The sequence below is a fragment of the Antrostomus carolinensis genome, unplaced genomic scaffold (assembly GCF_000700745.2).
Source record: "Antrostomus carolinensis isolate BGI_N321 unplaced genomic scaffold, ASM70074v2 scaffold18133, whole genome shotgun sequence".
Classification (NCBI taxonomy): Eukaryota; Metazoa; Chordata; class Aves; order Caprimulgiformes; family Caprimulgidae; genus Antrostomus; species Antrostomus carolinensis.
The window spans coordinates 60,098-71,040 of NW_010307444.1; the positions used below are offsets into that span (position 1 = coordinate 60,098).

The following is a 10,943-nucleotide window of genomic DNA, read 5'->3' on the forward strand; positions in this document are numbered from 1 at the left end:
CAAGGAAAACATTAAGCTCTCCCCATACCTCTGCACACTACATGACACAGTGCAGAGTTACTGGTATGGTGATAGCCTCAAGGTAAGCAACAAAACTCACTTACTCTTAGATTACAATTTATAAAAATAAATACTGAAATAAACAAATAAGCAAAATAAGTACCTAAATGACAACACTTCTGTGATTCCATCACACACCCATGCCTTGGAACTTCTGCTTTGTTTTAAATTATCTCTTTCTGCTAATTTTCCACACTGGCATCAGTTGTTTAAAAAAAGACCCAATTTCAAACTACTTGCATACTAGAATACTGTTCTACCTTCTTTTTTTTCTCCTCTCCTTACTTGCCTTGGCGTGGTAACAGCAAACAGCTCCCCTGCCAGTGTCAGAACTCCAGGTCTGTCAGCCCATGGTGGAAGGAATGTACACAAAGCAGCTGTTTCTAACGTTAAATATCAATGATTGTGGCTGGTAAAGCGCAGTCAGCATTGCACTGTTGTTACACCCTTACACTTCCCACGTATTTCTTTTGTATGAATAAATAAGCTTAGGCTTCAGTTTTACCATCACAGTTAGCTGAGTGTACAGCATGGTATAAAACTTAATTGTCCATCTAAAGACACAATTTTAAGCTCAGGATGAGAAAAGGCAAGTACTTGATGTTAATAGACAATTGAGACAAAATAAAAGCTGAGGTGCAGCAACTGAACAATGGTGCACGAGAGCTGGTCCCTTCTGCAAAAAAACCCCCACAAACCACCCCCTGGAGTTACACATCTCTCATAAACATAACAAATATCTCTCATAACCATATTAAATTTCCACAGCATTAGGGGTCTTGCTCAGATCACACATTTCAGGTAACAGACCTGTTTCTCCAATACTAGGCACTCAATCAGGCCTAAAGAGAAAACAGTTCTGCGTTCCTTCACAGAAGAAAAAGAAACCCAACAACCTACTGTTTTCAAACTTACCACTATTTTAGTATGTCCAAGTTCCAAGGCTTTTACCCAGAAAAATGCTTAAAATGCACTGAAATTGATGGAATGTTTATAATTTAAGTTAATCCTTTTACTGGACTGGTGCCCAGTTCAGACAGGATCAATATCCCAGGATTTTCCAAATCTTCCTGTTCCCAGAAAAGAATGACAGCATTATAAATTAGAGACTTGGAATGCTGGGATATTCCAACATGACTCCTCTGGGGTCTTTCATCTTATGAGAAAGCACTGGAATATGGCATTATACAATCAGTAAAGCTAGTAAGCTCTTCTTTGTATGGAAAAAGGGCATGTTTAGAAGAACTTTCTACAGAAAATAAAGTTTCAAGGTTCCATATTAAATCTTTCTGATTTATAAAACAATAAAGTACTTTGTTTGCACCAGTGCCATGGTAAGTACATGTACACAACACACCAAACACCGTACAGCTCAGTAGTGCACCCAGAAATCGTGTCAGTAAGTATTGAGCCCAGCCTCGCTCTCTCCAAGGCACACACCAGGAAAGAAACTTCACAACTGTTACAGTTTTTTTTGCCCTCATTCTATTCAGACACATACAATTTACTTAAAAATAAAATGAAGTTGTTTGCCCGGGCTGCCAATGTTCTGTAATAGCGTCGGGACAGCAGGGGGAAGACGTTTCCACTCTGTAAGACTTAATGCCGCCAACGTCCAAGTTCGCTGCATGTGAAGAAATGAAATCCTTCACACTGTTAAACAATTAAAAAGGTATTTTAATTCTACAAATTTACAAGGAAAAAAAAAAACCAAAACAAACCCAATGAAAAAAAAATAAACTAAAAATAAACCAGAAACTGTTCCAGGATTGTACTTCAAGTTTTCCTTTGTCAAATTCCGTAACGATCCTTGGCTTTTCGGGTTAATGCCGGTCCTCTAATGGAATGCAGCAGCCATACTCCACACCCAGCAAGAGCCTTTGAACCTGTGATCAAATTTGACTTTTTCCCTGTGAAAAACATCTCCCTGACGTGAAGAACAGAACTGGGACACTCAGAAATCCACTCACATGAACAGTTCCATTTGTTGGTTGGTTGTTGTTTTTTTTTTCCCCCCTCCTTTCATGTTGAGTTTAAAACTTGAGGCTGAAACCAGGTCCTGCAGCAGATGCTCCTTGGTTTGTGGTGGTCAGATGAAAACCTGTGTCTTTCAGATCATCATCACCCTGTGAAAAAACAGTGACAAGTCAGGTATCAGTAAGTGTCTGTGGAGATGGATTTACCTCTCCAACACAAAAATCTAAAGAAAAATTAAAATATCTTTAGGAGACGAGAACCAAATTGTGAACACATTGTATAAATCAGTGTAAACTACAATTATTCGGCATCTGATGAAACACACACTGCACACCCTCCTTGGCACTTTTTATACCCTCAAAAATCAAGGCTAAATAAACTTCTAAGCTAATTTATCTGTTAAATTGGGCACAATAACTGTACAGTGCCATTTCATCTATGCCAAGACATGGAAATAGTAATAACCTGATATCATTAACTGATTTAACATAGAATTTTGTATTTTTTTAATATATATATATCGTTTTACATGTACATATATTTTAAAATATACACAATTAGGTAATAAGTTGATCTAATTAAGTAATAAGCTGATATAATTAAGTAGTAAGTAATATAACATATAATTAGATATATACTTATTTTATATGTGTGTATATATATATATTTTAAAATATATATAATTAAGCAGTAGGCACCTGAGACTGTAACATGCTGTACTGACTACAGCATCTTTTTCAGGTTTTTTTTTTTTCCCAAAATGGGCAGCACAACCCCCACAGGTAAAGAGCAGCTTTGCCTTACTGAATTCTTCTCCACATACTCAAAAAAGAGCAGTTTCTATCCACAAGATTCACATAACTTACCAGGCTTTGGATTTTTTTTTTTTTTCAAAACTAAATTCCCAGCTCTGAAAGCTCAACTGAAAGTGTAAAAAAGGAACACTTTGAAAAGAAAAACTGCTCTGCACCTGATAAAGCCAGACATTGTGTGTGTCTCACATTCTGCACAGAAATGATGGTTCTGTGCATTCACAACTGGGCACTGGCCGTGCCCTGGGACAGCTGTTCTTGCTGCCTGGGGGGCTGTGCTGCCCCTCTGGGAAATACAGGGAAATCTAGACTTCTCCATGCAATACAGGTGAGTCCCAGACGGGTGACAAAATGCAGTCCACAGAACCTGGACGTGTCTGATGTCCTTGACCTGCTGCACTTACCAACTGACTGTAGCCCAGGCCGCCCTCGGGTGGTCGTGGGCTCGTGCCACGCTTCACCCTTTGCTGTTCGCTTTTTGCTGGCCAGGTGGGGAACATGGAGGGGTCGATGGGAAGGGGAGTCTCTCGGAAATATTCATGCTTCAAGCCATCCTCAGCAGTGATTCTTCTGGCTGGGTAGTATGTCAGAAAGCTGAGAAGAATTTAGGAAGACAAGGGAACAGGGAAGAAGAGAGACAGAAGAAAAGAAATTAGCCCCAAAATGGTAACTTCTTCAGAAAAGCCATTTAGAATGTTGTGATTTTTAACAAAGCAAGAGTTCTGTTAAGGGGTGTGACTGCTGACACACGGGCAGTGGCACACAGCTCACGGATAGTGTAAGTGTGCTTCCTACATGCACCTATAATCAATGGAACTGCAGCTGGAACTAATTATCTAAAGCAGCTTTTGTAGGAATCTGTTTACAGAGATTTAAATTGTTAAGACACCTCAGATACAGCTCAAAAGGGATCCAGGATGGTTCAGTTAAAATATTTCACAATGCTGCTTTGCTTTTGAGAAAAGACAACTGAGTTTATATTGATACACCACAAAAACCAGTGTAATACAGTGTAACCCACCTGTACCGCTCGTGGTCGGTTATTTTAAACCTTCTGCAATATAGAAACATGTTTTACTGTACTCATCATCCTGCCTGGCCCTATGTACATGCTTCTATATCCAAGACCTGTACATGCTGTGAGTTCCACTGACTTACACACACTTTCTCACAGGTTTCTGCAAGTTCCAGACCCACGTGAATATTAAAGTGTTGTCATTCTTGCCCAAAATAATGAAGACGTAGCCCTGTCATAACCAAAGCAATTAAGAAGTAGATGCCACTGATGTGATATCCATCTTTATTAAGATAAACTGTGCTTGGACCTTCTGAAAGGTTACCTGACTTCCAATAAATGATTCATAACAGTGAAGAATCTGGAGCAGCCTAAGTCTTAAAACCTGGAAAGACTGAAAATCCCTCTTTAAAAAAAAAAATAAAAATATTTTTTTAAAATTTATTTCTTTTAAATAGAGACAGGTTCTAAGTAAGATCTAAAACTCAATCATTTCCACTACTTCATGTCATGAAATTTAAAGGGAATATCAGGGGAGGGGAACGAAAGTCTCTCAAGCCATTATCAACCTTTTAAAGAAAAATGAATTGGAATGAAATCTGAATGCACCAGCAGTTAGTTCAAAGGCCTGTCAGAGCATCAGATGTGACAGAACTCAGGAACTTGGAAACTCTAGGGGAAAAAAACCCCAAGATTGTTATTTTCCTAATTCCTACAATCTCTAGAATGCACTGCTTTTTTCCTTTTTTCCTTTTTCCAACTGTAATGATTGTTTTCACAAGATCCATCAGCAGACGGCGTGATGGCCGACCCACCACATTAATCATGACATGAAAGAGCTAAAACTACTAAAACATTTTTCTGTTCTTCCAGGGTCGAGGTGTTGCAAGAATAATCTTGGGCTGAGGTTTAGCAGCAGGTGTTAAGAGCACGGGACGTGGAATAAAGCTGTTGTGAGAGAGGAACAGCACTGCACGGAACGTCACAGACAAACTTCCCATGTGTTTCATGTTCTGAAATCCCACACTTCCCCCCGTCACTTCCCAGCATGTGAGCACATTTTCCCAGGGATCCCCTCGGAGCCGGCACTTACTTGTTCATCAGATCAAAGCCCTGATCAGAGAGGAGCGCTCCGAACCTCTTGCGCAGATTGTTGTAGGGATATTCTGTGAACGTCATCTTCTTTACTGCTGGCAGCTCGTTGTAACCAGGCCAGATTTTTTCACTTGGAGTACCCAGATCCTGTATATTAAAGTCTCTCTTTAATAAATTTATTCTGGAGTGCAACCCCTCTGCTTATTCACTGTGTAGCTCTAGGAGCTGGTAAATCCAGAGAAAACAGACCAAACAAATCATGATCTTCACCTCCTATAAGCATTGTGAAACAATCAGTGTGATGAGCCTTTTATTAAGGCTGAATCTCTGTCAAAGAGCAACAAGCACTTTTAATTTCTTACTCCTCTAATGTACCTGCCTCTAACACCGGTCAGTTAGAATCTGAAGTTGTTAAAAAACCTTACCTTAAAAACTTTGTTAATCTGGTCAATTTCTGACTTCCCTGGAAACAGCGGTTTCTGTGTTAACAGCTCTCCAAATATGCACCCTACCGACCACATGTCTATCGCCGTTGAGTATTCCTGAAAAGAAGGAAAATATTCTACCTTATAAAATCAATAAAATACTTTCACTGAGTTGTTTGTGGTGTTGTTGTTGTTTTGGTTTGGGGGTTTGTTTGTTTGGAACCCAGATGTGAGTTACTGAGGAGGTAACCAGTAGGGAACATTGCCAGAATGTCTCCAGTACCTTGTTCTGCTCTCAGGTGTCACAAACTAAAGTTAAAAAAGGTTAACTAAGGTTAAAAAAAATAAATAATCCAGTTGCCTAAGATGACAGTGCCAGTTTGCACCCACCCATGAGGAGTCCGGCAGCACTGCCACGTCAGCATTCTAAAGGAGAAAATCCTCCATCCATCACCCACCCACCTTTTGTCTGTGGAAGGGGGAATCTTTTTTGTTGTGTTATTAGGAAAAAATAATACCAAAGATTCAGATCTTCCACTTCTAAATCAGTGTCAAGAATCAAGTACAAGCACACTTTGTTTGTAAATTACGGAATAAAGTTTGTCTGAAGAGTGGTTCTTCTAGAACAAGGAGAAACTTACCTTAGCTCCAAGCAGCAGCTCCGGAGCCCTGTACCAAAGCGTCACGACCACGGGTGTGTAAGGCTTCAGCGGAGATCCGTACTCCCGGGCTAGTCCAAAATCTCCGACCTGAATGCAGATTGGTAGTCAGGGATATTTCCAGCGCTGCCCGTACCCTTTACTAACGGTGCCAACACGTGGTGGCCACGCTGGCCACTGCACGGCAAAACCAGCCACCCAGAGCACACTGGTTCCCATGGGCCTGCCTCGTGTTTTATCACTGAAGGGAAAAAAACTTCTCCCCTTCCTGAGGCCAAGTCAGAGCTCCTGTTATTGATCACCCTGACAGAAAGGAGATATGGCAGGGGAGGAAACAAATCCAAACAACAACAATAGCTGCTGACTTCAACTTTGCAAGCAAGAAAAAAAATTCAAAGTCCAGTTTTCCTCAGAAAGGGAAAAGTTTAACAACAGGAACTGCTGTAAAATGTAAATAATGGCAATATACAACTGGCATCTAAAGTTTAGAAGTAAACATTGAAATGTTATGCCCTGATCTCAGTACTGCTTTCCTCTTGGGCTTTTGTAACAAGTCAGTGAAAGGTCAGACAGATTTTTAAAGTGTGCATTTTTTTTAAGACTTTTTCTTTGTAAAAAGAATTTCCACCTCCACCAGTAACTGTACAGTTCAGCGCTACTACCCAGACTGACGATCTTTATTCAGCCTCACAATCTCTCGAGCTGAAAGAGCCACCCCAGTTCAAACACTGTGATGCTGATGCAGAAAAAATAAGTGACAGTGTCACACATGCGGTATGTGCTGCATCACCAGGAAGAGAACATTGTTCAGACTTCTGATCACACTAGAGATTTCAGTATTCACCAGACCTGCTCATTAGCCACACCCTGGCATAATAAATCTTACAGTTGTGGCAGGGCAGCCTCTTTTCTTTAATAGTCAAGTTCAAGGCTCATGAGAAACATTCTGTCCAACTCGACATAGCTGTAACAGTGTGACTCTGCAATACAGTTTTTTGTTAAGTGTGGTGCATTTCAGGTAATTCTTACTTTTAAAATGCCCGAATGACTGAGCAACAGGTTGGAAGTTTTCAAGTCTCGGTGAAGTATCCAGTTGTCGTGAAGATGTTTGACTCCTCGCAGTAACTGAATCATCAAGGTTTTCACTTCACCTGAAACAATGAAAATAACCCAAATACATTTAAGAGAATACGTGTATCTTTAATTTTTTAATTTGTTTGTTTGGTGAACAGGGAAGGGGGCAGGGGGAAGAAAGGGACATCAAGTTAAAAGCACAGTATAGGCTGCACCATACAATTCTGTCACAGAACAAAAGCAGTTAAACCCACAGAGCTGCCAGCAAAGCAACATTAATTTGGAGAGCTGGAATGCATCCAAATAACACTCAGAAATTAATGCCTCTCAAAAACAGAGGAAGTGGCCAAATAAAACCCAGTGTTCTTTTCCAGTTTAGCACGGGCAACTCCCTCAACTTCAGATCTGAGCCTCCACTTCATGCTGAGCATGCCAGCTGGACTCATCAGCCAAGTATCACTATCAGCAGTCCCAGCCTATGATCCCATCTTAACTTGTACCAGTGAAATCCAACCCAACACAGAGAAAGCAATGAAGTCTCTTCCCAAGAACACTCCTAGGATGTTCCAGGGCGTTACACGTCACTACAGAGCTGGTTCTCTGACGTCAGTGCAGCCCAAAGACACTGAGGTTTGTGTTGGCCACTTTTCCAGTTCTGAGAATCAGAGGAGACTACGGCAATCGGTACCTGGGAGAAACGGTTGCTTCATTGTTTCCATCAGACTCTTGAGATCGTGTTCTACATAGTTCATCACAATATAGATTTTATCCATATTACTACCTACAACAATTTCCTGAAACACAGAAACAAATGATCAAAACAAGCACACAGTATTTCAAAGGCGTTCAAAAATGAATTTTCGAATTGTACTGGCAAGAGGATAAATGGAGCTGCTATTGGTAAAACCCATAGAAAATGTATTTTTCTATGAAAAAAATCCAACAGCTCCCTTCTGCAAAAACATCAGATTACGTAGAGACAAACACTCTCTACTTAGTTTTATGTGTAGTTTACAACAACTGTTTACAGAATCAAGCTCTGCTAGGAATGTTAACGTTTTTATAAGGCATTTTACAAGCCAAGAGGCAATATTTCAAGAACAAAATATTTCAAGAACAATAATTCAAGGAACAGATTGTGGCCTTACTCTGACAGTGACAATATTCAGATGCTGTGCTTTCAGAATAGTATTTATTTCTCTAAGAGAAGTAATGGGAAAGCCTTCCTTTTCCTTTTCCATTTTCAGTCGCTTCAGAGCCACAATTTCATCTGCAAAGAAAACAGAATTATTAACTGCAGACTTCCCATCACATAACTAATAAAATACACATTAAGAGGCCCCCCAGTGTTATCACTAATTTATTTGAATTAAAACCGTTATTCAAGACATTATTTCAAAGCAAGAAGCAGAGTCAGTCTGACATTAGATAAGTAAAAACAAAAAACCCACCACCACCACAAAATTGCCAAGTTTAAAGAATAAAATCCCAACCAACAAGAATCCAAAAGCTGCATCATGGATTTTAGTGTATTCCAACATAACTCATCTGGAAAGAAACTAAAGAAAAGTGTATTTAACTCTAAACTCCTCACCATGGTCAGGCGAGACAGAAATGCCTCAAATGCAGTTTACATCTCTTTAAAGACCCCACCTGAAACCAAGGTGCTACTCAAAACATTACAGAAGTGGGTTATTTAAGTGCATGTGTTTTGCATTATATTGTGGAGAATAACAGTTATGCCTGGCTTGGAATGGGCCTCAAGACAGAGAGGGGAAAGAAAAACGAGGTCATGGTAGTTCTCCAGTAAATAAGTGCACTCAGAGAAACCACTATGCCAGCTGTGTGCTTCCACTCCCCAAAGGAGACCAAATTGCCATATTATCCTAAAATAAACAGAGGAACCAAGGCATCCAGAACTTAAACCTGTCACCAAAATCACAGCCTGTCAGTTGGAACCTGGGAATAACCCTAATTTCTGTCTAGGTCTGCTTTGGAACATAGTTATTTTCACAAACTCCCTTCACCATCTGCCAACTCTATTTAAAACTGTGGGTATTTTATTTACTGTGCTACAGTTCCCCTTGCAAACGACCAGCTCGCTAGAAAGTGATGTGTCACTAGTGATGGCAACACTGCAGGGACACCGAGGTCAGGGCCAGAACAACAGACTGTATCTGCATTATCCTTTTCCAGGAAAAAAAGAAGCACTGCACTAATATCACTATTTTTGTTAAACTATCAAACTAAATATTTTCTTCACTTGAGAAATCACCAGGCAAGAGGAACATACAAGTGACTTGATGGTTGGCTCTTGCACCATTCACAGGAAATGCAGTAATTTCTTTGCCATTGCAAACCAGATAAGCAAAGAATTTTAATTTTTAAAATACAAATCCATTTGTAAACACAAGAATTGTTTTTTTTCTGAGAGGGAGCTTAAAAAAAATAAAAAAAGAGAAAAGAGAAATGTCTTTCTCCAACAAATGACTGCAGTACATCCTCACTGCCTGCCAACGGCTGCGTTCAGGAGTTCTCTCATCGAGGGCTGTGCTTACAGTGACGCCTGCTGGATCACATTCTGAGAACTTCCAACCTGGTAACTGCCTACAAGAGATCTAAATAACGGCCCACTGAGCCGAAAACTGGAATGATTTCAACAGTTCTACGCCATCGTGGCCAATATGGAGATCACTTCTGAACACAAAGAGCTGCAAGCAAAGCCCTTATGTCAAAGTCCACATCCTATTAAAAAACACAGATTATTCTTGATAAAGTATTTTAGACACATTTTGTTAATCAATGGCAAATTTGCATATAACTGCAGCCCTAAATACCACAAAGATAACAACCGGGTAACACTTGTACTAACCAGTCTTCTTGTCTTTTGCTCTGTACACTACACCGTACGTTCCTTCTTCAATCCTGTTCAAACACTGAAACTCCTCCACACTCCGACACCCCTGAACAAACAGACAGACAGACATTTACTCCTCCAGCACCTGGGGAAGGGTTTTGCTCAGGTTTGTTTAACAAGACACAAGGTAAACTTCAGCAGCTTCACAGGAATAAATAAAATTTACCAAGAGAATTCAACAACATTGCTGCTCCATGTGAAAAAGGTATCTCTGGGATTTATTCTGACTTGGATCGCTAAAGGAATCATGAACAGAGTCTGTGTTTTAGTAGATTAACTAAATTACTTCACTAAGTAATTACTTCTTCACTCATTCACTTTGGCACAGAATAAAACGAAATTTCTGCCACAATGGCAAAGGCAGCAAATCAGCACCTCAAACCGATACCTTTCACCTGTTCAATTAATGCAAAGATGCTTTCTCTGTGTATTTCTATACTTCGTGATTGGCTACAAAAAGAATAACCACCCGTCATTTCTATTCACATGAACAGAGCTCTTCTCTCACAAGGCTCTGTTTTCAGAGAGCAACACCACGATATCAGAGTATCAAATGGATTATTATTATATTCTTAGTTATATCTGAAAGAGTAATCTCATCTTTGCTCATCAAAAACAGCAATATTTGATGTAGAAATGTGTATTCTGTGATGCTGAGTCAGGAAGGCGTATTCTGCCCATCTCATGCATGTTTATGTTCACAAAGCAGCTAGGGAAATGCATTTCCTATGATATTTTCAAGCACTCTAAGTGATCTTCTACCTGAAGCGCAGGAAGATACTTGGGAAGTTCTTGTTTCAATTCAATGGGGGAGGAAACTGGCGAGTCAGGAATATAGTCTCCTTCTGTCATTGCATTGGAGTGAGGGGTGCCCTCCCCTACTTCCTCCTCTTCTACTTCGCTTCCTGC

General features: G+C 40.0%; 1 protein-coding gene across 5 annotated transcripts in view; it reads right to left on the reverse strand.

The window, feature by feature from the left end:
* Positions 1-1,815: 1,815 nt before the first annotated feature.
* The window catches only part of LOC104522998 (cyclin-dependent kinase 11B), a 16,228-nt gene continuing 7,100 nt past the window's right edge, over positions 1,816-10,943 (reverse strand). For all 5 annotated transcript variants that reach the window (XM_029084368.1, XM_010165440.1, XM_029084367.1 and 2 more), the window contains exons 10-19: positions 10,797-10,943; positions 9,990-10,080; positions 8,266-8,387; positions 7,806-7,911; positions 7,073-7,194; positions 6,026-6,133; positions 5,385-5,501; positions 4,958-5,106; positions 3,254-3,443; positions 1,816-2,186 (exon numbers count right to left, since the gene is read on the reverse strand). The exon at positions 10,797-10,943 is cut by the window's right edge. In XM_029084368.1, the coding sequence (XP_028940201.1) occupies positions 2,094-2,186; positions 3,254-3,443; positions 4,958-5,106; positions 5,385-5,501; positions 6,026-6,133; positions 7,073-7,194; positions 7,806-7,911; positions 8,266-8,387; positions 9,990-10,080; positions 10,797-10,943 (1,245 nt within the window). In that variant the 3' untranslated portion in view covers positions 1,816-2,093. The remainder of the gene's footprint in view (positions 2,187-3,253; positions 3,444-4,957; positions 5,107-5,384; positions 5,502-6,025; positions 6,134-7,072; positions 7,195-7,805; positions 7,912-8,265; positions 8,388-9,989; positions 10,081-10,796) is intronic.